Source organism: Apodemus sylvaticus, chromosome 2 (genome assembly GCF_947179515.1).
Source record: "Apodemus sylvaticus chromosome 2, mApoSyl1.1, whole genome shotgun sequence".
NCBI lineage: Eukaryota > Metazoa > Chordata > Mammalia > Rodentia > Muridae > Apodemus > Apodemus sylvaticus.
Window position 1 is genome coordinate 113751805 of NC_067473.1, and position 27940 is coordinate 113779744.

Below are 27940 nucleotides of genomic sequence, written 5' to 3' on the forward strand. Positions count from 1 at the left end.
CCAACCCTAAATATTGGAGGCTGCTCTCCCCACATTCTGGGCAATCTCTTTAGCTCCACGACTGGGATAACCCCCTCCATCCCTTCTCAGCACCAGGAACAGTGGATCTGAAGAGCTAAAGAAGCTGCTTGGGGTATGCACTCATTTCTCCATTCTGGGGTGCACAGACTTCATGCAAGGCAGGGCTTGGCTGGTTTGTAGCTCTGGGATAGTCCTGCCTTGGATTATCAAAAGAACACATGATCACACAGGAGTGCTGGTGAAGAAAGGCTAAGAATTTTCTTAGGTGAAAACTGGTATCTACTATGGACATGAGAACAGGCATTGATAGATATATCCTGAAATAAACCGACAACTGGATTAGAAAAATAGCAAAGTCAGCTTTATTTTCAAAGTGCTTGAGATTAAAAAAAAAAAAAAAAGACAATGGCAGTACGTCGAAGACAGCACATGTCCAAGTGTGGGGGTGCGTGAGGGGTCCAGGGGGTGTGCATAAGAGGATGGATGACAGGGCAGCATCTAAGAAAGTCAGAGCCCAGACCACAGTCATGACGTCTACTTATTGCTTACAGGTTCCTCATAAAGGTGTTTACCTGCAGGAAAACAAGATCTAATGTACGCTGCAGTCTCAGTGCTTCCCTCAGTGTATGAGCTGCAGTTCCATGAACATTTATGAGGCGAGGAAATGTGAGCTGCCCAGGTCAGGCATCAGGGAGTAGGAGCTGGGGACCGCACCCACATGTCCCGTCCCCCACTTTCAAACCCCTTGCAGGAGGAGGTGGGCCGGCCCGCACATGCTGAGAGTCGGCTGACTGACTGATGCCTCCTCATCCAGGGCACTTTAAGAGCTGGGGTTTTATTTGTGATTTGCCTACTATCTCAGGGTTTTGGAGTGTGAAATGCAATTTGAAGCACAAAGCACCAAGGCCTGACACAGAGGCCGGGAAGACGACAGCTGTGCTCTGGGAAAAGCCGAGGCTCTGCTCACCTGTCCCATGAGCTCTGCTTGCTTGGCGGCGTTTTCAGAGAAATCTTCGCTGACATTCAGCACCAGCACCGGCACACGCTGCAGAGCATCGAAGTGGAGCCTGGAGCAGCCAGAGAGAAATGCTAGAGTAACGACCCTCAGCCCCCTCACGACCCGCCCAGAGTCTCAAGGCTAAAGCTGGAATGAAGTGGAGTGGAAGGTTGAGATGGATCTCCAGTCTTTAGACTGCTACTGACGTCAGCATTTAAAACACTGAGGTGAGCCACCCAAGCCTGACGGAGGATGCTAAAAATGCCAATCAAAATGGACATTTCTCTAAACAACCTCAGTCCTCCATCCTGAGCCAATTATGACAAGCATTCATCACAAGGTACAATCGAGAGCAAAAAAAGAAAGGAAGGAAAGGAGGGAGAGAGAACCTGACAGATGCCCCTTGGGACCAATGGGTTCTATTCCATATGACATCTAGCTGAGAGACGCTGGGCACGTCCAGCGTCCTTGCAGTTCTGCTGTGAGCTAAAAGGTTGTGCTCCGCATGGCGGCAGAGGCTTTGGTCTGTTACATACTTACTTGGTGGTCTTGTTAATAAACCAGTCTTCGTGCTGACCATGTAGCTGTTTAAGGTAGGCCAGCTCAATGCCTTTCTCTTCTTCTCTGCCCCTCTGGTACAGTCTCTCCATACAGACCTAAAAGACAATCCCCCTGCTGTTATATTCCAGTCTCACAGGGCCAAACAACACACAAATGTCTGTCTGTCCTCTTTGGTGCCACAGCCCACGAGTCTGCATCTGCTGCATTGGTCTCTTGCTCAGAGCACTGGCACCATGTTGTCCACATCTCCTCAGAGTGCTCTTCTTGGAGGAGCTTCAGCTGGTTAATAGCAGACACCATCCGCCCAGCCAGCCACACTGGGAGCCGGAAACTACCCTTTTTTTCTCTTCCTCCGGAGCACATCACGCAGACAGGAGGTTCTAATCCCCCTAGCCAGCCCTGCTCTCTCACCTCTGCCTTGGCGCTCATGTCTCTCATCGGGGCACTTCAAGAGCCTGCTGCTTTCTGTCTCCTGGAGGTGAAGAAGTGCACGGAGCGAGCACGGGCCTTAGAATCAGGCGGCTATCGTGTGAGGTGAGCAGGTTGGGTGGGCTGCCTTTGCCCCATCCTCCACCTACCCGCAGGGAGCTGAGACTGCTCCGAGGTAAGGCACTTAATTAGAATTGCCAAAAGCCATTCTGCCCTTCCAGTTTGCCCCTCGCTGCAGCCTTCTATGGTTCTTGTGCCCCTGCTTAAAATACTTTGCTTTGCATGCTCTCTACCAGCCACAGGCATAACCAAAGACTTCAAGAGTTATGAACTTGCCATCCCCCTGCCTCAGCTTTCCAGGTGGTGGGATTCTAGGCATGCACCACTGGGCCTGGCTTGTGAGTGCCACTCTGCTTATAAAGTGGTAAGCAGTCTGACACATCTCTAGATCAAGCACTCCCTCTGGAGCAGATGAAACATCTGCATAAGTCAAGTGAAAGGAATGTAATGAAACTGAGTCTTGACACTGAGGCCCCTCTCCCGCCCCTTTGCTGAGCTCCCCTCTGCCTCCACCTGGAGGTCTTGCTCTCTGCCTCTGAGAACTGTGATTCCTTCCCACAGCACATAAGGCCACAGTACTCGTCCCCAACTTCCTTAGTCCCTCCCTTGCTCATGATTTGGCCTCCTTCCTGTGGAACAAGCCAAGCTCCTTCACACTTCAAAACCTCTGCTCCAAATGTTTGTTTTGCCTGAACTGCCCTTGTTCCTCTTTCTGCCTGGTCAAATACTTCGTTATTCAATGTCAACTGTCCTCAGAGTGTGGGCAGAGTAAAACCCGCTGACTTAGGACTCCCCTTGCCCCCATGTCTCATCTTTCCCATAAGGAAATGAAACTGCAAACCAATTCTCTTTAGCACCTTCCTTGCTGAGTTTTATCTTTGACTATTTTTTGAGGTAGTTCTAGGTGTGCTCCAGGCTGACCTGGAGCTCTGGGGCCCATGTTTCCTATGTCCCCTGACTCCGGCTACTCAGTTCCCCTCTCTCACGGCACCGTGACTGTGCTTCAGCAGCAGTTTATGCACACACGCGTTCTTGACTCCATCTTCTGAGAATGGAGAGACAATATTCCACGGCATACTCCGTTCTTAGGCTTTGTCTTCTCACTTAACAGTGGTTCACTGTTCTCACTTAGCACGGTTCAAACCTAGAAATCTAGCACTGGTGGCTGAAACTTGAATACTTGTAGTGAGTTCCAGGCCAGCTAGGCGATGAAGCGTTAAGACCTTGTCACAAAAAGGCAGCAACAAAGACGACCATGGTACTCTGCTTTCTAGCATGGCATACTCAGCCAGGCCCCTCTAACATGTAGCAGGGCAGTCTGTCTGTGTGCCAGCGTATCTATGGACTCAGCTCTAAGCACCGGGATTAGCAGGGCAACTGGCATGAGCTCTTCCTGCTACAACTGCCCAATTGCCTCTGCAGGGGTTAACTGTGCTACATTACCACAAGCAAGCAGCTTCAGCTAAGTTCCTTAATTTTTCCTCTGAGAGAAAAATATCTTCTGAATTGGAATAAATGAATATTTTAAAAAATATCATACAACCATGTTTTAAAATACACACAAGGACAGAACAATTCTTACAAAAGCTATTTATAATTATCACCCATTGACTACAGACAACCATTGACACCAGCCTGGATCTATTAAAATCAGTTAGCATTTCCCTTTTTATTATTAATTTGCTAAACTGAGCAAACTTCTCTTCCCTCTAAAGTTTAGGCAAAGTCCTATTTTGAATATTTGACATAATTCTTACTTTACTGACATGATTATAATGAATTATTTTAAAATTCATGGGACAGTTTTATCCTGGCCCCACATCATTCCAGTGCACGTGGGAGGGAGCACACACAGACTGTAAAGGGAGGCCGGTGAGGGGAGAAGTGCAGGGACCCGGGGGCCAAGCTTCCTGACCTGCGGGCTGTGACTGTAAAAGGCTCTGTGTGCTCACCCCACCCTCTAGCCTCAAGCTCAGGTGACACGTTCCCAAGCAGTCCCTCCCTGAGCACTGTCCAAGCTTCCCTGTCCGTTTCTCCTTTTGATTGTTACTACTGTGACTGCCAGCTTCCTCACTTTAAGGGGAGGCTGGGGAGACAGGGGCTGGAGTCTGTCTCTCAGCTTCTAAAGCTAGCATCTGCAGGAGTCCGTGTTGTGCTGGGTGCTAGCTTGAGTATGTGTCCTGTTCATCCTCCGGTATTCCTGGGTTCCTTTATCTAACACCATCCAAACAGCACTAAAATCTCAAATTAGTCCCCAAGAGTCTCATTATGAAATATTTCAATTGGTCTCTTCTAAGGGACAAACCAGCCCCCCAGTGACAGTCACTATTACTACCACCACCCTGCCACTCCATACAGGCCCTGAATGGGCATTAGAAGGAAGGTAAGGAGACTCGCTTGCTTTATGGATCCCAGGGTCTGGGTCCAACCTCCATACCACACAAGCAACAGCCAAGCATCTCTAGTTTACCTGCTTCCCCTGGTTTCTCTGCTCCTCCCAGCAATGTTGCCCCGGCCCTGAGAAAACCCACGCTGTTCTGTCTCTCTCAGAATGGATCAGGTCCACACTCTTCCTTCTCATGCCCACAGCCTTCAACCCCTGCTCCCCTAAGTGCAGCCACCTTAGGAATCCCAAGGGAAAGGTAATGCCTCCTTTAAATCAGCTGACACCCTCACTGTCCTATTCCACAGCACCTCACAGCTGAGAGACCGCCTCTCCCTAGAAACCTGCCTCAGCCACATCCTGCCACCCTCTGTGGGAGCAGGCTCCTCCTTTCCACTCAGGGACTATTTTCTACCTGTAAACTCACCAGTCTTTACAATGTGCGTCTATTCCTCCTTAGCAAGAAAGACCACTGAAAGCAGTTTGTCAATGTGTCTCAGCTGGCCAAAGCACTTCAGTTCACAGCAGAGTCTTCGCAGCTCTTAAGTCTCTTGAATATCTAATTCAATTTTATTTGGATCTGAAACTTCATGTAGACTCTCATACTCCTTTTGCATTCTAATTCAGGTACTCTGCATACACAAATTCCTGAGAGGGCTGGCAAGATGGCTCAGCAGGGAAAGAAGGACTGCTGACTTAAGTTCCATCCCTGCAATTCATGGAAGGATGGGAAGAGAAAAGTGAAGCTAAGTTGTCCTCTTGACTCACTATCTCTCTCTCTCTCTCTCTCTCTCTCTCTCTCTCTCTCTCTCTCACACACACACACACACACACACAAACACAAACAAACAGATGAAGAGGAGTTTCTAGAAGAAGAGGAGTAAATGTCATACTAGAAAAAAAAATGGGGTTGGAGAGATGACTCAATGGTTAAGAGCACTGACTGCTTTCAGAGGTCCTGAGTTTAATTCCCGACAATCACATGGTGGCTCACAACCATCTGTAATGGGATCTGATGCATTCTTCTGGGGCTACAGTGTACTTATATACATAAAATAAACAAATCTAAAAAGAAGAAATAATAAATAAATAAATAAATAAATGAACGAATGAATGCAGCCAGGCAACGGTGGGGCACACCCTTAACCCTAGCACCTGGGAGGCAGAGGGCGGGCAGAGTCTGTGAGTCTCTGAATCCGAGGCTAGTCCTGTCTACATAGTGAGTTCCAGAACAGCCAGAGCTACATTGTAAGACATGTCTCAAAAATAACCTTTAAAAAGGTAAAAAAGGCAAGAACACATGAACCCAGTCCTGGCTGTACTCAGAAGCCCCTCCCTTCTGGCCCTCTCCATGTGGCCCACGCAATGTGAAATGACAGGAACTCTCACGTGTTCTCAGGCCCTGCTTAGTGTGCACCAAGCTCCCTTCTGTCCAGAGCTCAGCCCCAGCCTGCAGACAGCTGACTTGCTGTCTGCAACAATGGGCGTACTTGGCATCTGACCATACTTGCAAAGTGTCTCTCAAAAGTCGACAGCAATGTCTCTCAAAACATGCTTTGCCTTGACTGGGAACCCTGCCCTACAAGTCTGTCGAGAGATCTACTTTATAGACAAAGACCCCTTCAGTGGAAAGCTTTCCAGGGTCTAGCCAAGGTCACGACCAGTCAGTAGGAGCCAAGGGCCAACGTTGTCTCCAGAGGTCTCCTGCCATGACATCATCCCATGGGCCAAGCCGGTTCCCAAGTCACAGAATCAGAGCCAGAGGGCACTTCTACAGCTTGCCTGCCCAAGGGACTTCTCAAGGACCAAACTGTGGGTGACAATTTAGGATGAGGGGAGGAAACATTCCTTCCCTCCCCATATCCTAGTCAGAAAACAAAAGGTAGCGCTGAAGCCTCAGATGACCCAGGAAGGAAACAGTGCTTACGGCAGGTGGCTGCAGATCTCAGCATCCACCCTGCAGACCTGGAGCTGTAAAACCAACACAGTTTGTTCCAGCTCATGTCTTCACCAATAGGGTTCCTGCCACACACAGGCAACTGTTCGGGCACACTGCCACAGCTGCAGCTGCAGAAGACCCCTGGGAGACCCCCAGTACTGGGGTGCTAGTAGTGTATCTACACTCTCTGTGCTGGCTGACGGCTGGAAACTAACTTCCAAGAAACCAGGTGTTTGTAGGACGTCATCTCTTATGTTTCCTGAAGTTTTTTAGGTAAGACAAAACAAACAAACAAACAAAACCCCAAACAATATAGACACTAAGTGTGCTTTTTTTTTTTTTTTTTTTTTTTTTTTTGAGACAGGTTTTCTCTGTGTAGCACTGGCTGTCCTAGAACTCAATCTGCAGACCAGGCTAGCCCCTACCTCCCCAAGATCCGCCTGCCTCATGCTGGACTAAGGCATGTGCCACCATCACCTCTCTTTCACTGTTTCACAAAGTGAAACCTAAGCATTCTCGGCTCCCAGTTACCTGGGGAGAAGCCTGGAGATAGATGAAGCCGTGTAACAAAAGCCGGTCTGCAAACTCCTGCAGGAGAAACGAGTGCCAGTCCTGATAGATGTGCCACTCGACGTCACTGAGGGAGCCATTTTCAAATAGATTCTTTGCAAAGATATACCTGGTTGGAATTGTTGAGGGGGAGGTTGGGGTGGAGGAAGAATGGGAAGTGGGAAGAAAGTCAGGAGTGGGAAAAAAGTAGAAAAATCAGTAACTGGCTTGTTTCAGGCTTATCCAAACCATTTAACTATTCTAACTCCTATCAGCCCTTAAAAATAATCTGATTTAAAAAATATCACCCCCCCCCAAAAAAAAACCCTCCCTATTTCCTCTGCTCCCTTGCCCCTTGCCACCTGCAGTATCTGGGAGAGCTGGTCATGAGAGCAGGAGAGCTAGCCCTGCACCGTGCCTGAGCGACACAGCAGAGCTGGCCCTGATGGTGTGAGCTGTCAGCTCTCCCAGTCCTGCGCCAGCTGCAGCACTTGGGAGAGTGGGCCCGGAGCGCGACTAGGCAGCACAGTGGAGCTGGCTTTGGAGGTGGGTGAGGGCATGACAGAAGGAGAGCTGACCCTGCCTCCTGATGTTGGAAGCAGGGCTGGAGAGCTCGTCCTGGAGAGCGGATGTGGGAGAGCCAGCAGGCCGACCTGCTCAGCCACCACCTATGTGCAGATTCTGGGATCTGAGCTGGCCCACCCCATTATCTGCTTGAGTTGTGAAAGGGCCAGTCCTGCAGATCCAAGGCTGCAGGGTCGCAACAGGATAACCAGGAGGAACCCCAGTGAGGATAAAATACTGATGCTGTGATAGAAGCCAGAAACCTCAAACCAGACCAATGAACATTTACGAGTGAAGATGTGTGGACAGAGGGGACCCTGTGGGAAACCCTGTGGCACACTACAGCTTCCACGGTGTTCTCTATGCTTTGTTTTGTTTGTGTGTTGATTTTCTTTTGGGAGGGGAGGCTACAAGTGTGGAGGGCGGATACAACGGGACAGGGAGAAAGGTGGGACTGAGGTACATGATGTGAAACTCACAAAGAATCAATAAGATGTTTTAAAAATGTATTTTCATTATTTATGTGTGCATGTATGTTGTTTGTATAGGTACACGTGGGTGCTTATGGAGGCCAGAAGGTGGCACTGAATTCTCTGGGCTAGACTATAGACAGCTGTGAGCCATTTGATGTGGGTGTTGGGAATGAACTTCAGCTCCTCTAAAAGAGAAGCAAATGCTCATAACTGCTGGACTGTCTTCCCAGCCCTGGAAATCTGAATTCTCAGTCTACAGCTCCCATCCTGCCCAGTCCTGGAACGAGACGTAGCGCCTACACAGGCCATGCTACAAACGACCCACAGAGCAACCAACCACAATGACAGTGACTCTAGAAAGGGAAACTAGCATGTGCACGGAACCTGAACCCTTGAGATTTCTTCATTACTACCTAAAGACTCCAAACAAAACCCAAGTGAGTGCAGGCTACAGCCACCCTTCCGTGCTGCCCTTCAGAGTGAGGGCTGCTGAGTCTTCAGCTGCTGAGCCATCCTGCTTTGTAGCTGAGAAGCCAGGGAGTGAGCTTCCTGTGGTGGCAGGCTCCCCTCGGCAGCACACAGGAACCTAGTTCCTCTGCTGAGCGTCCAATCAGATCAAACAGGGCTAATGCTGACTATCAAACTAACTTCCCTCTTTGCTTACTTCCACAGAAAAGGAGGATCTGGGTAAATTGAGAAATCAGAGCTGTGTAAACCATGGCTTCAAAAGGGTCAATTCTGCTTTTAAAGCTTGATACAAAACAATTTATAACAGCAACAATGAACTCCAGTTTCTAAGGCAGTGGTCAGCAACTGGCCACTTCTGAAAAAAATGAAAACCACACTCCCGTGTGACTGGCTCAGAGAAGTGCAAACTGCAAAGCTGTGTCTCCCTTAAGAGAGTGGCTTTTAAGATGACTCTGACTCCAGTTGCGGCTTCCACAGGTCATGCTGCCTTGGGAAGGTAGCTGCCTCTCACTACCTGGCAGAGCTGACTGAGACCATACCTGTGAAGTACTCGGGATGGCGACGGCCACTCAGCAGCAGACAGCTCGAAGCCATCTGAACTGGTTTTCTGAGGCCACAAAGAAGCTAATTTGTGAACTCCAAAAGTGAACTTGCCCAGACTGGCGTGTTGTAGCTAAAGCTCACTGAAGGTGACAAGAATTGCCAGCTTCTTCACAGACAACTAGAAGATGAAAGTTACATCTTCCAAATAAAAATGACTATGCCTATAAAAGGGGCCTTTGCCTCTCCCGAGGTAGGCACTTCCCCTGTTTCTCCAGAGCTGGTGGTGGTGGGCAGAAGGTGGAGGCAAAGAGAAGGGGATGGGAAATTGCAGGTAAAACAAGGCTGAAGGACCTAGCAATCCAGAGCTTTGTTCTAAAGCCACACCGATGTTTTTGTTAATTCAGTCAGAAAACTTCTATTTCTTCTTCCCTGCAATCACTGTCGTCTGGAATACACCCCATACTTGGGAACAGGATGTAGTCCTTGCTGAAGTGGCATTCTCATGGAACAGGGACTAAGGTGGTGTTCTCGGGTGCTGCCCTGAGGCTTAGCCTGGTACCAGTGCAGGAGACAGACAGTAAACTTACGCTAACCAAACCAATAAAGGAATGACACTTTCTCCCTTTGGCACTGGGGCTTCAACTCAGGCCCTGGGCACAGAAAGGACCACTGAGTCACACCCCCCAGCTCCTGGAATACATTTCTCAAGGAGTATAAATGTTTTTGAGATTAGAATTTGTACCAGGTTATCCTTTCTGCCTGAAAATACCCCTCTTCAATGAAAGCAGCTTTGATGAGGAAATGGCACAAAATATGGTCAACCGCCTACTTCTTTATAAGGAAATGTCAAGACCCAGGGAGTTGATCCTTTTTTTTTTTTTAAATGGTTTTTCGACACAGGGTTTCTCTGTGTAGCTTTGGCTGTCCTGGAACTCACTCTGTAGAGCAGGCTGGCCTCGAACTCACAGAGGTATGAGCCACTACTGTTCTGTTTGGCCCAAACAGTTCTTAACAACAACAGGCATAGTGGCACGTATGACAATCCCAACTCCCAGAAGGCAGGGCGGGAGGCTCATTTCTGGGAACAAGGCCTGGTTGACAATGAGTCCCAGGACAGCCAGGGCTCAGCTGAAACCCTGTTTTAGGCAAGCAGCAAAGCACCTATAACTAACAAAGCATGTCTATTTTGCTCTGAGAGGATGCTCACAAGCCGGCCACACAGATATTTTACAAAGATCAGTGAGCCAAGGTCAGGGACTGGGCAAAGAAAACCACACCATGTGAGCATGGTGTCTGTGGTTGGCAGAGTTTGGTGCCTTACCTGTCACTGTACACAGACCTCTCAAAGACCCGCACAGACTTCTCTGCCTGCAGGAGTCTCCCTGGGGTGGGCTCCAGCTGCACTTTCAGGCGGCTCATGAAGGACAGGGTCTGAAATGTGTAGGACCATCGTGCTGGCTCCTGGTACATCATTTCTAGCAAGTTTCCAAGATGTCTGGACGTGCCGTCCTATGAGGGAGTGCAGATGAGAAGGGTTTTGTAGAAGGTGAATTAGTTCACAACACACACCACCCTCTGCCCTTCCTCGAGAAAGTTCAATGCTTGATGTGAAAAATAACCATAGATACTTCCCTCCACTGAAAACATGAAGAGACATAGGACTCCCCAGCTCAGTTCAACAATGTAAGGAGGAAGAAGACTGCTCATCCTTGTACGATAAGAATCTGACAGGGAGATGACAAACCACATTCACTGGAACAGGAAAGAACAAAGCACAGCTCACACATGCACGGAGTTCACACATGCACAGAGTTCACACATGCACAGAGTCTGGGCTCGGAGTCTGTTTGTAGGTGGTCACCTACAATTCTCCTCTGAATCAAATCCTACTTTAATACCAATGTTGAGTTTCAAATTCCATTTGTGGTTATTTCTCAAACTTCAAGGGAGATACAAAAGAAAACAACTGCTTTTTTGAGAATCTAAATAACCAATGAAAAAGCAGACTTCTGTGTTTTATGGAAGGGTGATACTTTGTTCAAACAAAGCCCGGTTCCTTCTTTATTCTAGGAACCATGAGATGCAATTTGAAGTCTCATCAATTCTGAATGTACGGGTGGGAACAAGTAGTGGACACTCATGGCCCAGGTTTATTTTCTAGGCTCAGTTAATGCAAAAGAAAAATTTAAACAAAGCACTTTGTATCTTCATTCATTCATTCATTCATTCAACTGTTGCTGACTGAAGGCCTGTATGGGTGAAACACTTCATGGACCGGGTGCTATAAGGAGTGGAGAAAAAGAACATATACTTCAGACTTTATTGAACTATTATTTCATTTAAACTTCCAAACAGCTTCCTGAGGTGAGTACTATCAAAACCATTTTACAGAGGGGCAAATCTACTAAGAGGCTAAGTAACTTACTTGTTTAAGGTTCCCTGGGGAGTGAACAGAGAATGGGGCTCAAACTGGGCTTCCTCTAACTCTTCATTCTAACACCTCTCCTATAAAGATAAAGAAGATGCGGGAACTGTGTTGAAGGAGTTCACAGTGAGAATGACGAAGAGCAGAATAAGGCCAAGCATGCCACACCCGGTCATTCATGCTGTAAGACCTGACAGAGGTCCCAGGCCAAAAATGAGGAGCAGAATCGTCACAGACAATGCAACATTGTTCAGATGTGTCAAGAGACAACAAGTGGCTATAAAACAGAATGGCTCCGTGGCTAAAGTGATTGTCAGTGGACTATAAAGAGCCAAGTTCAAATCCCGAGAGTGTGACTAAACCTGGGCCAGTTAGGCGTAGGAGTTCCTACACAAGATGGGACGCAGAGACGGAGGCTCCGGCACCCCTGGGCCAGGCAGCCTGGTGCTCACTGCAGTGCTGAACAGGACGGAGGGGGCGGGGCTACAGCCAAGGCTGTCCTCTCATCTTCTGTTTCTGACAGCCTGCTTTTATTCTACCAGTAAGGCAATACCATGGCTCTTGCTGAGGTATTTACTGAGATATTTACGTTTTTGTTTTCTGTTTTCCTGTTCTGGGCAATAGTTCTCTCAGCACAGATACCGACTTTTGTTCCTTTTCAGTTGACAGATACACACACACACACACACATTATATATTTAAAAAAAATGAGTGTGTATTGTGCGGCTATGTTTGTGTGAGTGCATGCACTTGTACATATACCCCCCATACACATAATTTAAAATAATAAAAGTACATAGTTTATTTCTTTAAACTAAAGGAAGAAAGAAAGAAAGAAGAAAGAACAGGCATGGTTTTACTGTATGGTTTTAATCAATGATTAAATTCAAGTCTTTCCCCCTTTAATTCCAATAAATTAATGAAGACTCCACTAAGACTTAAAATGGAAAATAAAGCAGTACTGAAATCTAAAAATATAGAGCAATACCAATTAAAATGCAAGGGAAATGAGAAGGAAAGACATATGGAGTAGAAAAAAATCACAAATGTTAATACTGATCTTCAGTTGACAGAAAGAGTAGACCCCCAGGATGCGAATTCAGAGGAACAATTTTCCCATGTATTTTTTTATTTATTAATTTTTATGAGCATTGGTGTTTTGCCTGGATTTATGCCGATGTGAGGGTACCAGATCCTCTGGACCTGGAGATGCAGACAGTTGTGAGCTGCCATATGGGTGCTGGAAACTGAATTCAGGTCCTCTGGAAGAGGAGCCCATGGCTTAACCACGGAGCCGTCTATCTCTCCAGCCCCATGCTCCCCGCCCCCATGTATCTGAACCTGGGCTACATCCTCAATGATAACTAAACTAGACTAAGATATTTCCATTTTCTTTACAAGTCCTAAATTGATTCTGTCCTGCAGATAGCAGGCAGCATCTTATCACTGATGAGTCACCTCAAACGTTACACATAAACCATTCTTCTAAAACATTGACAAAGCCAGGTGTGTTAGTACACACCTTTCATCCTACGTGTGGAAGACCGAAGCAGAAGGAGCCGTGTGAGTTTGAGCCCAGCCAGGGTTACCAAATTCCAAACCAGCCTGGTCTACATACGAGACCCTGCCTTTAAGAAGAAAAGCAGCACCACCATGATTACCTCATGGTAAAAGGGGTGCTAAGATGATTTATGACGAAAACTGAACATTTGCTGTTGATAAAAAGTGGGCACTAAAAGAGGATGTCCTTCCAGGCTCTAGACAAGGAGAAACAGAGGACTGGGTGCTGGCATTAGAGGGAGCGTCACCAAGGGTAGAAGAGAGCAGTGCCCTCCTGCAAGCTCTGCCCAAAGCAAGCAGGAGGAGAGAGATGAATCATGAAAATGGATAACTCTTCTAATTGACTCCAGGTGGCAATTGTCTAAAAGTCTGAGCAAAGTATTCAATATAAGAATTGAGTCATTCTAGTCAAGTGCTTTATCAAAACAGTAGCAGGCGTTGGAGAAGATGAGAGGAACACAAATAACAACACAGTACATGTCTACCCAGGCCTGAGGTAACTAGAGCACCACTGGGACGGTCTGATATCCGACTGTTTATAACAAAGAGAACGGCTGGAGAGCTGGCTCAGCAGTGAACTGCATTTGCAGCTCTTCTAGCAGACCCAGGTTTTATCCATAGCATCCCCATGGCAGCTCACAACCATCAGTAACTTCAGTTCTGGAGAGTGCTCTCTTCTGGCCTCTGTGGGCACAAGGCAAGAATATGGTATGCAGACATACATACAAAGAAAATACTCATACATATAAAAGAAAATGAAAATAAATGTAAAAATATAGAGGCCATGGAAATGATTAGTGGGTCAAATTGTTTGATGAGAAAACATGAGAACCTGAGCTCAGACCACCACCACCCAGGTAAACAGCTGGGCAAGGCTGCATGCGAGCTAGTACCTCAGCACTGTGAGGGGACCAGAGTATCACTGGGGTGACGGCCTCCAGCCAAGCTCCTAGCTCTGTCTTAGGAGAGTAATGTGGACAGTCAAAGAGCAGGATACCTGATGACCTCTCCACCCAAGTGCACAGGCAAACACACCTAACACACACACACACACACACCTAACACACACACACACACACACACACACACACACACACATATATGTTAGAGTCTTACAACTTTTAAAATTCACATACAGCATAAAGAAATATAGGAGGATGTTTTTAAAATCTTGAGCTATTGGAGGCATAAAATCCAGGGCCTCCACGACGGCTCCACAGATAAAGGAACCTGCTGCTAAGCCTGCCAATCTTAGTTTAATCCCAAGGACCTATATGTTGGAAGAAGAGAACTGACTCCCGACAGCTGTCCTCTGATCTCTTAACCCTTGAGATTTACCTATAGTATGGCATATAGTATATATGCCATATATGTGTGTATATATTTATCTATCCCACCATACTCTCTCACCTCTCTCCCCAACAAAAAGAAAGAAAAGAAAAACGAAGGCCAGAGAAATGACTTAATTGGTAAAAGGTTTGTTTTCTAAGGGTGAGGCCGAGTCGATTCCCAGAACCCACAGAAAGAAGCCAGGTGTGGTGCAGAGTGCAGTGGCCCATGCCACAGTCCTACTACTTGTGAAGTGAAAGCAGGAAGACCAAGAGCTCAAGGTAGCCTAGGCTACAAAAGACCCTGTCTTCAAAAAACAAATAGAGGACTGGAAAGGTAGTTCAGCGGTTAAGAGCACCCAAGGTTTGGAGAGCTTAGCTCCATATTTCCTATGGTAGAGTAGCAAAGATTTTGTAAGCATATTTTAAAATGATACCACTTGCCTCTGGCATACTAAGAAATTATAATTTGTTTCTAATGGAAACTTTTACAAATATACAGCTACATAATACAGGCATATGAACAGATGACTGGAAAGACATACCTGTGATCAGCATAGCATGCTGCCTCACTCTGGACTGGAGTAGCAACCCTGGCCCCAGAGCCCACTCTAAGGCACTCTGCCACACAGAGCACCAGGGAGAGCCTGACTGGGCTCCTGGTGAACTGAATGGGAAAGAATGCGCTGAGCGCTCTCGCGCTTTCTCTCTCTCTCTCTCTCTCTCTCTCTCTCTCTCTCTCTCTCTCTCTCTCTCTCTCTCTCTCTCTCTCTCTCTCGTACAAAGTGCCTTCAAAATGGAACAGGCCCAGAGGAACCCCGGAGAGATTCTGAAGAATTAGATCTGAAGAGAGAAAACTCTATTAGTCTCAACTATACACAGGGGTTGCCGTAGCACAAAAACATGCTAAGGCTTAAAAAGGCAGAAGAACCTGAACTAATGAGTCCAAGTCAGAGTGTCCAATGTGGCCCAACACATGGAAGAGCAGACCAACAATTAGTGGCTAAAACAGGACTTGGCCACTCAACACAGGCTCCAGGTATCCGCAGTTCATGAGGCCAGCAGCACACACTTCCACTCCTTCAGCTATTCTAAGCTTTTTGTCCAACTGAGCCTTCTCTACTCACACTTATGTGGTCAGGCTTGAAGCCAAGCCTACGGCCTTGGCAAAAGCAGCAGACCTGACACTGGGGCTGAGCTGTGAGGTATGAGTGAGACATGTGGGGTTGGTCCAGCTTGGAGGAGGCCTGGCACTGAGCATGTGCCTTAAAGACATGAGCTGTCATCTCTGCATTGACTCGAAGGGTGACCAGATGCTCAGTAAGGTCCCTTCCCACATCTAAGATGTCCTCATTGACTATTAGTCCTGCCAGCCAGCTTCAATAATAACAATATAAATACTTACGGGTAGGAATGACAACATTCATTTTCAAAGCCTGGATGGTTGGGCATGCTTGGGAAACCACAAAGACAGGAGGCAGGCGCTTGCACAGACATACAGAAGCCACAAAAATCAAAACTAAACATATTCAAACAAGTCATATCCTTTGTGGCCTGCTTTCTAGAATGAAGCTATTTTAAAAAGGAGACAAGCTGGGCTACTTCATGTCCTCAGAGTAAATTAAATTACTCCAGTTAGACTGCCTGCATGTCTGCCAACTACCCCCATAGCCCAAAACTTACTTTTTGGGTGCCAGCAGCCTGGATATTCTGCCATGTTGCTATAGGTTCTGTGGCCACCTGCCACTCTGGGTGAGTTTTCATGAGTAACTTCACAAAGGTGGATTTGCCCACAGCTGCAATGCAAATGGCACACGTTGGGATGCTTCCCAAATCCAGGGGAAGGAGGCACCCACTAACCTCTGCCACGACCGGCCACCTCATGGGAGCAAGGGCCAGCTTTTCCAGCTTCAAAACTTGGCAGCCGTACTCACGGTCAGCTTGGTGAGGGCCTGGGCAGCTAACCAGTTATCACAGTGAGCACAGGCAGCAGGGAGCAGACACGACCTGAGGATTTAGGCTGCAGTTTTAGTGACCCAACCTCCCAGAGGCAGAGTACTTAGTAACTGTTGAGAGTATAACAGAACTTTCAAAAGTAGGCAAAGGGTGGCTCTAAAGCTTGGGCTGTGACTGTAGGAACTTTAAGTTGAAGGAAAAACCATTATGAGCCTCACTCATTCAACAAACCTAACCATGGGGGAGGGCCAACTTGTGTTTAGGATTGTCCAGCCCTAGAGTATGAGGGTAATAAAACACCAGATGAATTTTATCCTCACAGTACTGGGTGGAAGGCACTAACCAAACACACAGGAAGTTACTGATAAATCATGCTATGCTGAGAAAGGAAAATGCAGGATGCTTCCATGCAGCACAGGGGTTTGGGAAAGGCTCCTTTGAAAAAATGTTGTCTGAGGAAGCCCCAAAGGAAGCCCTGAGCCGTCAGTCAGGCTGAGGGTGGGGAAGGATAACCCACAGTGGGAGCAGCATGACCCTAGGCCAGGGAGAGGCAAACACAGGATGGCTGCAGCCCCAGAAGCAGCTGGCAGGGATATAGCAGCGAGTGCGGGACAAGAGTGGTTAATACTGGGGTGGCTATGGCCAGGCCAACAGCAGTGAAGGCTGCTCCGCAGGGCCTCACAGATCTGACCTCTCTGGGCATGGGTAATTTCAGCAGGGAAAAGACAAGATTCCTTCGCAGCTTTGCATTTGCTTTCACTCTGTGTACGTGCCTTTGTCTGTGTGCAAGTGACCTGTGCACTACCTGTGTGCCTGCTGCTCAGAGATCAAAGAAAGAGGCAGGTCCCCTGGCACCGGACGGAGACTTGAGTCAACGTGAGGCTGCTGAGAACTGAGCCCAGGAATTGAACCCATTCCTGACTCCTCCTCAGCTTTTAAAGACTATGGGCCAAGCGCTATATAAGAATGGGCCAAAGTGAAAGTCAGAACAGGAAGAAGTTATTTGTGGCTTGACTGGGGAGATAGCAAGGAGGTGGAATCAACCTAGTCCCACAATGCTAAGATTGTCTATTTCCATTTACACTTCCATCTGGCCCATCTGTCCTAAGCTCCTGGTGGGCAGAACCTTCTGGACATCCCATGCACAGCTCAAAGTCAGTGTATTCCCCAAATAAACGCTATCCAATCCACCAGGTGGGGCGTCCTCATCATCTAAACCTAGAGGAGGGCAACATCCACTGCTGTCAGAACACCCGCCCTCTGCCAGACCTCCAGAGGCCTCAAGGACTTTTGCCTGTATTTCTAACTGTTCCTTGTTTGTCCTCTTCCTGTTTGCACCTCCACACTCAGGACCAGATCCTCTGCATCCCTGGCCTCTGACTCCAGCTGTGTTCTCTACAACTGAACCTCCACACTGCACCTGTACTGCATGTGAAGTGCGGCTTAAATTCCTGTCAGGACTGTTGTACCTCTGTAATCCCAGCACTCAGGAATGCTGGAGAAGTTCATGAATTTGAGGCCAGTGGTGGCTAGGCAGTGAATATGAGGCCAGCTTGGATTCATAATAAGACACTGTGATGGTTTGTGTGTGCTTGCACCAGGGGGTGGCACTATTTGGAGGTGTGGCCTTAATGGAGTAGGTGTGTCACTGTGGGCATGCACTTTAATACCCTTGTCCTAGTGCTTGGAAGCCAGTCTCCCACTAGCAGCTTTCAGATGAAGATGTAGAACTCTCAGCTCCTCCTGCACCATGCCTGCCTGGTTGCTGCCATGTTCCTGCCTTGATGATAATGGACTGGACCTTTGAACCTGTAAGCCAGCCCCAATTAAATGTTGTCCTTATAAGAGCTGTGTCATAGTGTCTGTTCACAACAGTACAACCCTAACTAAGATAGACACTGTCAGGAAGACGGGAGTTGGTGAGTGGGTGGGTGGGGGAGCACCCTTATAGAGGAAGGGGGTGGGAGGATGGGATAGAGGGTTTCCAAAGGGGAGACCGGGAAAGGGGAAAACATTTGAAATGTAAATAAAGAAAATATCCAAAAAAAAAAAAAGAGAAATAAAAGGAAATCAGAAAAGAATGGGGGGAGAAAGATAAAACATCCATCTCGTAATCATTTTACTATTTAAGTTTCAAATGTAATAAACCATTACATTTTTCAAGCAGAGGAAATAAAAATAATATAGTCAAAAAATGAAGGTATATTAAAAAAAGGCAAGACACTGTCTCAAAACCAAAATTCTTTTGCTTTCATGAACAACAAAAAAGCCTATCTATTCTTTCATCATGTGGGGGTGAGGTGGCACGCCATGGTAGGTATGCATGTGGTGACCAGAGAACAACTTGTGGGAACTGATGTCCTTATGAGGGCCCGGGGATCAAACCCAGGTAGTCAGCCGGCTTGATAGCAGGTACCTTTACTTCCTAAGCCGTCTCAGCAGCCCCCAATTGTGAAGTCACATTTACTTATTTGTTCGCAAACCAGTGGGCATGTGGAGGACAGAAGCCGGTTATGAGTTACTTCTCTCCTTTCATGTGGGCTCTGAGAATTGAATTCAGGTGGTCAGGATCGGCAGGAAGTGCCTTGAGATAAAACTCAAGCCAACAGCCGGGCAGCAGTGGTGGTGGATGCCTTGATCCCGGCACTTGGGAAGCAGGGGCAGGTGAATCTCAGCCTGAGTTCCAGGACAGCCAGGGATGCACAGAGAAGCCCTGTCTTGAACTCCCACCCTCCTCAAATTCATGCCTCTCAGTACAGTCTGGATATGATATATAAATATATAGTAAGATCTGGTCCCTACATATTCCCTCTCTCATCTCAGCTTTGCTACTGGCTCTAGCTCCTTATAATTCCAGTCATCACGATCTCTCCTCAGTGTGACTGTACTGCCTCCCAGTTTGTCTGAGCATGCTCTCTCCACACCTAGTCACTAACTCAGCCTTTCAGGTTTGCTCACATGGCCCTCTTGTGTGAAGCTGTTTCTGACACTGATGCCTCTCGCCGGGCTTCCTGATGGTCTAGATACTGCTCTGTCCCTACAATGACAACTGTTTCTCTAGGTGGAGTATGGGGCTTTGCTAGGACAGAAAACCAAACCCAGCCGCTCATTCTATTTCAACAAACAAAACATTAATTTCTGTTCCCTCCAAAGAGATACCAGTCTGAATGTGGTGGCTCCCGCCTTGTTCCCAGCACCTGGGAGGTAAAGGCAGAGTCAGGCAAAGCTCTGAGTTTGAGATTACCTGGTCTGCTGAGTTCTGGGCCAGCCAAGGCTATGTACTAAGACCCGCTTTCAAAGAGAGAAAGAAAAGCCTTCAAAGGCAATCTAATCTTTATCAGAAGTGGTCCTTCTCCAGTGAGTTCTACCCTCTGGTATTCCTTGGTAAACGGAACCGAGAGAGCCTGCGTGCCAGGAGCCCCACGCCCCAGCCAGGAGCCCACGCATCAATCTGTCCTTCATCACACCGCACCCCGCTCCTCTCGGTGCACAGGAGCACAGTTTCGCACAGTCACGCTTTTCTGTCCCACCTCCACTCAACTCTGTGCTTGTTCATCTTGCTCTGCCTCTGCGCTTCCCACACAGGGAAGAGTAAATGTCTTCCCTTCTCTCAAAGCTCCAGGCCGGTGGCTTAATCCTTCCTTTCACAATCCAACACCTTTCCTTAAGTGTCAGGGACTTCTCTAGTTAGCTCCCAATCCCTACTACATTGTTGAGTTACCAACTGGTTGAGGTGCAGATTTTTCAAACCCGCCTGTGCTCAGTAGGCCCCAGCTTAAAATATATGGCCTAGGTAGCTAATACCTAGAGTACAGGTTGTTCAGTAAGTCTGAAAGACAGTTCTTACGTTTAGGGTAAAAAGTTATTTAAGCAATTAAAGTAATATTTATTTACTCTGTGTGCCATGACAGAGCCCAGAGGACACTTGCAGAAGTGGTGTCTCTCCTTACCCCGTCTGAATCCCTGGGGACCAAATTCACGTCCTTGTGTTTGGCAGCAAGTGTCTTTACCCACTGAGCTATCTTGCCAGCTCCTTTTCATATCTCAGTATTTCAAGTACTATGAAAAGGCAAGGCATTGTGGTTCTTGCCTATAAGCTTTGCAGCCGGGAGGCCAAGAGAAGAGCAGACCCTCTGAAAGTTGGACAACAGCCTGGGCTACAGCGCGTGCTCCAAGATAGCCCAGTTTCAAAGTGAGACTGTTTCCAACAAACAGTAAATAAACAAAACAAAAAGATGAAGGCCTTTGCTCTGCTGATTAGAGGTAAATGACCGGTGGACCTGCTTGCATCTTTCAGTGTGGAAGCTGGAGGGCTCTGCAGGTTAGGAGCACCAGCCTTCCAGCTGAACCAGGTAGTGTCAGTCCATCTGATCATCAGACCTCGAAGCATCGAGTCACAGCTACACACTCAGCCTGGGATGTTAACAAATACAATGGGAACCTACAGCTCCAAGTACTGCAACAATCATTTCAGATGTCCAGGGTACCCTGTGCACAGCTCCCACCAATTCCAAGGTTTCTAGAAAGCAAGCTTAGTAATCAGAAGCCAGTGTCAGCACAGAAAGACAGTCAACAGTGACAGAAGGTTCCGAGAACTGTGCTGTGCATATTACTAGGGTTGGAGTAGCCCGGGTAATTCACTATAGGGTAGCATTTCCTGAATGAATGCTCACCCACACTGAGGTGAGTAAATGCCATTAGAACCGAGCTGCAACTGGCACCACTCACACGTGGAACAACTGCTTCAATAATGCAAGGTTATATATTTAAATAAACCCAGAGATGGTGTAACTTTCCAGTGTTGGGATAGCTACTATTTATTCTTCCAGAGGACCCAAGTTCAGTTCGTAGCACTTACACTGGACAGCTCACAACAGTGTGGAACTCCAGGTCCAGGGGATCAGAGCCCTCTCCTGGCCTTAACAGGTATTGCATGCAGGTATATGAAGCCCTACACAGACATACCTACCTGCACATACATAACTAAAAACAAAAAAAAAATTTTTTTTTCCAGAGAGGGTTTCTTTGTGTAGTTCTGGCTGTCCTGGTACTCACCCTGTAGACCAGGCTAGCCTCGAACTCAGAAATCCGCCTGCCTCTGCCTCCCAAGTGCTGGGATTAAAGGTGTGCACCACCACCGCCCAGCTAAGACACAAGTCTTAACGTGTTCTCCAGAGGCTTCACGGTGGGGTTTGGTGCTCCACTGCCACAGAGGCTTGCTAGTGACAAGAATACACATGTCTACAGCCAGCATCCCTTCAAATAACTTTTTTCTTTAAATTTTGGACTTAGCATAACTTAGATCTTCCTGTCATTAAATCTGTTGTCTTTCTTGAGTGCTCCGTTGTCTTTCTTGAGTGCTCCATCTCTCAAGGTGCATCAAGTCTTCCTTTAGAGCCTTAGCTGTTGGAGTTCTCTAGTTTGATTGTTTGGAAAAAAACTTTTCTCAGAGTATATTATTGTTGGAACATGTGAGTTTTTTAAACTTTAGGACAGTCATCCGACAAGCTAGATACAGTCCTGTTGTAACGGTTTACCTTTCCAAGCCATGGCTTTTTCTTTGTATAAACTTTTCTATAAACTGCATGCTTGTTATAGCTAATTATGCTGCAATGCAGTGGTGACAGAAACAGACCGACTGTCCCAGATATCATATTTTCTATTATTTTAAATGTAATATACTGGCATCTCACAGAAATTTTAAAATATATGATTACCTCTGGGCATTTCTAGTGTCTTTCCTTTTGGGGTGTGTGTGGTTTCTCTGAGTAGCCCTGTTGTCTTGGAACTATCCCTGTAGACCAAGCTGCCTTTGAACTTAGAAAGCTGCCTGCCTCTGTTCCTGAGTACTGGGGTTAAAGGTGGAATTAAAATGCCCAGCATTTTCTTTTCCTCAATAAGATGGAAAAGGTGAGGAGAAAAGGTTCAATGTGAAAAGTCTTTACTGAAGTCAATTAATGATAGTAAATATAAACCTGACATATTAAAAAAAATTCTTGGGCTGGCGAGATGGCTCTGCAGGTAAGAGCACTGACTGCTCTTCTGAAGGTGCTGAGTTCAAATCCCAGCAACCACATGGTGGCTCATAACCATCCGTAATGAGATCTGATGCCCTCTTCTGGTGTGTCTGAAGACAGCTACAGAGTACTTACATAAAATAAATAAATAAATCTTAAAAAAAAAAAATCTTCCCAAGAAGAGTCTTTATGTGAGGACCTGCATCGGCTGCTGTGTGCATTCATGCAGGAGAAGCCCTTGGAGCACCTCCTAAGTGGTACTGGAGCTAAAGCAATGAAGCAGGCTGAGCTCTGCCCTCAAGGACCTTCTCCAACCTTGAAACTAAGTCCAGGATCATAAAGGTTCTAATCCTAAAAGCATTTCTGGGAAAACTTAATAAATCAATCAGAAGTGTGAAAGAAACTTAATACAATTTGTCTAGTTTCTTCCTTTCTTTTCATGGGAAACTATTTACAAGAAAAAAAAAAGGTTCCTTACAGCTCAGAGCATGACCAAACTCAGCCTTTCGGCAAGAATGGGCCTGCCTGCCTGCCAGTGCTCCTCCCCCACCGTGGCTGTCCTGATTCATCTGACTACTGTCACTCTCTGAAGCCTCCTTGAACCCTGTCCAGCTCCACTTCATCCCTAGGCAGAGTTAATTACTGCCCGCTCTAGTTTACCAAGGTATTAGACTGTAATCATTTTCTCACTCCTCCTCTCTCACCAGCAGGCTGGGAGCTCGCTCTATGAAGACAGACTGTACCTTTCTCCTCTCCTATGCTGGGTTCCTAGCCAGGTACCAAGAATAGAACTGGGGGATAAGTATGAGGTGACTTGCAGAGACAAGAGAATCCAAGATCCAGTATTAGAAACAGGTTGTTCCCCACCAGGATTCTTTGCTCATTTGTTTAACGCTTGATACAAGAAAAAGACAAGACACCTATTTCTAATGCAGTAGTGTATCTTTAGCAAACCCCTGTGCTGCCTTACACTGAAATCTCCAGAAACAGAGGAACTTACTGTCTCTCCTTCTCACAATAGGTCCGTGAAATTGAAATATTGGAATAGGGTCAGATGACCTGCTGACAGTTATCACATATGGCAACCTGCACTGCAACTGGGGTTTGTAGTCACAAAGTAATGGGCTTCAGGAAGCAGCAAGGGCCATACCTTAGTGATGAACAGAACTAAAAGAGCTGCTAGGTATTTTACAGTTTGGATTTTCAGCTGTGGGTGCCAAGCTTTGACCTGCAGCCATACACTGTGTCTGGTTTCAGGACCACACCGGAAGCCATTCCCTTTCCTGTGTGCCAGTGACTAACTTCCACATAAATGTGCCAGGACAGGACCCTGGAGGTCACCACATGAGCACAAAGGCAGGGCAACACGGAGATGAGCAGGGTACTGGTGGCTCCGCCCCAGGGAAGGCACTGAACATGTCAGCAACCTCAGCAGTACTCAAGTGCATACAGTCATGGGTAGGATGCACTGCCAGCCCACACAGGATGAGGAACTCAGCGTGGGAGCTGCCATCTGAGTGTAGTGAGGGAGGCAACTGGGGACTAAAGCCAACACAGATGCAGTCTCCCGGGTCACTCTGCAGCAACGCCATGACTTTACCTACCCCCACCTGCCACCAGCTCCATACCTGGACTCGGTCCCATCTTAAGTCTCTCTGCACTCGGGTACCCAGTCAAGACAGTTCAGGATCTCCTCTGTGTGTCTCACAGATTCCTCAGGCAAAATGCATCACTCTGACCTCCCCAGAACATCTCTTCCTTTGTTTCACCCTCTGCCTACCGAGTCAGAATGGAAACTGTAACTCTGAGCATCCTCTAAGCTCCAAGCAAGTCCTGGCAATCTCAATTCCTGACCACCTTTTAAACTGCCCCTTCCTTCTCCCTCCTGTTTCATCTTTCCTCCTTCAACTTCGACAGCCATGGAAACTAGTTTTTTATTCTAGACCTTTCCAATTTATTTACTTGTGCATTGGACAAGCTAGAAACAAAGCATTATGGGTACTACAACACATGTGACATAGAAAGTATCCACTTTATACACTTAACTGTAGCCCTTGGCTTTCTAGAAACGCATCTGGTTATGGCACACACTGACTTCAGCTCTCTAGTAGCTCAGGCAGCCACCTACTGCCCACAGGATGAAGTGGTATCCACAGGCTCACCAGCATCTGGCCAGTCCTCCTCTGCAAACCTCCTAAGCTAGTGTTCTGCAAACTACCTGATGACTGAAGCAATTGGGAGGGAGTGTTTCTTTAGGCTTAGTCTGAGTCCATGTTGGTAGGAGACTCCCAGCAGTGGGAGGGTAAGGCAGCCTTGCATCCCAAGAAGGAAGTGGGGATGATGAGTGCTGGCAATCTCCGGTACGGAGTCAATAAATATAATAAAAATGGTAAAAAGACGCATTCCAGTAACTCTCTCCTGAGTCACCACCTCCCCTACCCCCCTTTGTTCCAGGACAGGGTTTCTCTGTGTAGCCATAGCTGACCCGAACCTTACTCTGTAGCTCAGGCTGGACTCAAACGCAGAGATCTACCTGTCTCTACTTCCTGAATGTTAGGATTAACTACTACTACCCAGCTAATTTCCCCTCTTGACTAGACCATTTTTAAAAAACAATTTACTAATGTGTTTCAATCTTTTACAGAAAGAAAAATAACCTTTTCTTTCTCTCTCTCTCTCTTTCTTTCTTTCTTTCAAGACAGGGTTTCTCTGTAGTCCTGGCTATCCTGGGACTCACTCTAGACCTGGCTGGCTTTGAACTCAGAAATCCACCTGCCTCAAGTGCTGGGATCTAAGGCGTGCGCCACCACTGCCTGGTGAAAACAGCCTTAAATATTAAGGTCCTCAGTCTTCTTTAATACAGTCTTCTGGCTTTAAATACCATCTATATATACATCTAGCTCAGCACCCTCCACTCACATACCCAAGAACTTATTCAACACTTCTATTTGGCTATCCAATTGCCACATGGAGACCCAGTATGCTTAAAACCAACAACACAATTTGTTCTTCCCAGACGTCTCTATTTAAGTCAATCTAAGCTGACTGTGTTAGTACACAACTGTAATCCCAGAATGCAGGAGTTGGAGCCAGAGAGTGATGTATGTTCAAGATTAGTCTGGAGCTACATAGGGAGTTCGAGGCCAGCCTGAACTCTGTACGCACGATTTTGATGTGGGAAGGGAACAAAAGCGAAGTTCATGGCCTAGGCTGGAGAGATGGCTTAGCAGTTAAGAGCGTTTCCTGCTCTTCCAGAAGACCTGAACTTGGTTCCCAGTGCCCATATCAGTGGCTTACAAACACCTATAACTCTTCCTGCACTCGCATGCATTCTCACAGACACATAACTTAAAAAAAAAAAAAAGGGACAGGACTGGGGATGGACTTCAGTGGCAGAACACTTGGCTAGCATGCACAAGATCCCATGATAAGATAACTAAGTAAACAAATACACATTAGAAAACAATCCAAACTAAGTCTTCCAAGCTGTTCCAGTAAAGATGACTGAGGTCATCACTGGATGACCTCTAGAACACACACCTCATCTATCACGGGGTCTTGCTGGCCTATCCTAAACTCTAACTTTCTCCTGGGCAATGCTTTTGTCTCCCAACACCTCAAACCACTGAATGGCTTCCTGTCTCAGGTTGCTATCCATGGGAGGCCTGCCCTTTTCTGAAGAGAAATGGAAGAGTGGTTGGGGGGATGGTGGAGGCAGCAACAGGAAGGAGAGGGGGAAGGGAAACTGTGGTTGGGATGTAATATATAAGACTAAATTTTAAATAAAAAAAAAACAAACAACGCATGATGGTCTTGGGATCTATACGGCGAGGTCCTCCTTCGTCTGCCCGACCATCTCCCTCCACTGCCCTCCTTGGTGACTCTACTTCAGCTGAAGTGGGTTCCCTCCTGCTCACTGACCACACCATTCCACCTCCTGGCTTTCCGACTTGCTCTGCCTAGAATACTGTTGGTCAGCTCTGCACACCTTTCACTCTCTCACATTATCCAGGTTATTGATCGAGCATCCCTTCACCAGTGAGGTATTTGCTGATTACTATTTTCGGAAGCAGGACAACCATCCTCAACCTCTCATCTTACTCATCAATATCTAATACACTGTTTATTTACCCTGCTTAATTTCTGTAGTTTTATTACGTATCTACTCCCTATTAAGATTCCACAAGTGGAGACTTTTTATTTGATCTGCTCATGGTTGTATCCTCAGGGCCAAGAACACTGCCAGCACAGAAAAGATACTCAAAGGGTGATTTGTTGAATGAATAAAATGAGAAACTATTTGCTGCTAGAATGCCTTGAGCACCCCATACCTGCGGATGCCTTATGAGTCAGTGTCTGTGCAGAGCTAAGAACCCGCAGAATTCAGCAACATTGAGTTGAACCATTTTGCTTCCATGTTGCCTTTTTGTTTTCTAACATACTGGGTTACTTGTAACAAAAATGTATAATAAATATTTATTCCTAAGTTTAAAAAGCAAGATGGGGCTGGAGAGTTAAGAGCACTGACTGCTCTTCCAGAGGTCCTGAGTTCAATTCCCAGCAAACACATGGTGGCTTACACAACCATCTGTAATGGGATCTGATGCCTTCTCCTGGTGTGTCTGAAGACAGCTACAGTGTATTCATAAAAATAAAATAAATCTTAATTAAAAAAAAAAACTTTCTGTGAGTTTGAGCCCACTTGGTTTAAATAGCAAGGTCCAAGCTAGCTAGGGCTACACAGTGACTGTTTCAAAACAAAACACCACCACCATAGTAATTTATAGTGCAATTAACATGGGGTACAGCGAAATAGTGAAAATGGAATCTGTTAAGAATTGATCTAAGCCGGGAAGTGGTGGCACATCCCCTTAATCCCAGCACAAGGTAGGCAGAGGCAGGCAGGTCTCTTGTGAGTTCCAGGCCAGCCTGGTCTACATAGAGTTCCAGGCCAGCCAACGATACATAAAGAAACCTTGTCTCTGGGGGTGGAAAAAACTTTTTTTAGTCTAAATAAACAATGTTTCATTTTTAAGTGTATGTCCCAAATACTGCATGTGACACACCAAAATTATCTTAAATTCTATGTAAACTGGACATTTATTTTTATTTTTGCTAAATCTGGTGATGCTATTTTAGGAAAGCAACCGGCACACTCTCGCGTCTATTTCTAGCGAATGAAATTTGCCAGTAAACCAGTATAATTCTGGGGCAATCTAAAGCCTGCGTCAGGCTTTTACGTCCCTGTGGGTGAGTAGGTGGGCGGGTACTGAAGCCCAGTGTCTCCCAAATCAAAACCCATGGTGCACGGTGGGAGAAAGGCCTTACAAGCAGACCCCGCAGGTCTGGCGGTCGCAGCAGAAGGGGGTCAGGTGGGCAGGGCGGGACAGGATCTGAGGCCAGCTTCTTTTCCCAGCCTCTCAGTCACCTACTCGGCGGAGGCCAAGGCTCGACAGCCACTTTCCGGCCCTTACCGATGTTGCCTTCAATGCAGAGCCTTCGGGGGCCGCCCCCGTCGTGCATGCCCCTAGCGTGTGGCGCGTCCACGAGCGCGTTCCGAAGCAGGGAACGGAAAGACGCTCGGAGTCGACGCAGAAGGAACCGACCTGCAGCCATCCCAAGCTTAGCAAGGCGGGCACTTCCGCCGAGAGCACTTCCGCCTACGGT

The 27940-nt window shown here is 47.0% G+C and overlaps 1 protein-coding gene across 4 annotated transcripts; it reads right to left on the reverse strand.

The window, feature by feature from the left end:
* Positions 1-360: 360 nt before the first annotated feature.
* Dguok (deoxyguanosine kinase) lies at positions 361-27925 on the reverse strand. 4 transcript variants are annotated; one of them, XM_052174107.1, is made up of 7 exons: positions 27748-27925; positions 15984-16096; positions 10309-10496; positions 6922-7069; positions 1559-1674; positions 989-1088; positions 361-593 (listed from the first exon to the last, which is right to left on the reverse strand). In XM_052174107.1, exons 1-7 carry the CDS (start codon positions 27887-27889, stop codon positions 567-569), a joined length of 834 nt encoding a protein of 277 aa, XP_052030067.1. In that variant the 5' UTR covers positions 27890-27925; the 3' UTR covers positions 361-566. The 4 variants fall into 4 exon arrangements, with proteins under 4 accessions (XP_052030067.1, XP_052030069.1, XP_052030070.1 ...); XM_052174109.1 differs by lacking the exon at positions 15984-16096 and adding an exon at positions 11413-11492 and having other exon boundaries at positions 27748-27828; XM_052174110.1 differs by lacking the exon at positions 27748-27925 and adding an exon at positions 11413-11492 and having other exon boundaries at positions 15984-16071.
* Between the last annotated feature and the right edge of the window lie 15 nt (positions 27926-27940).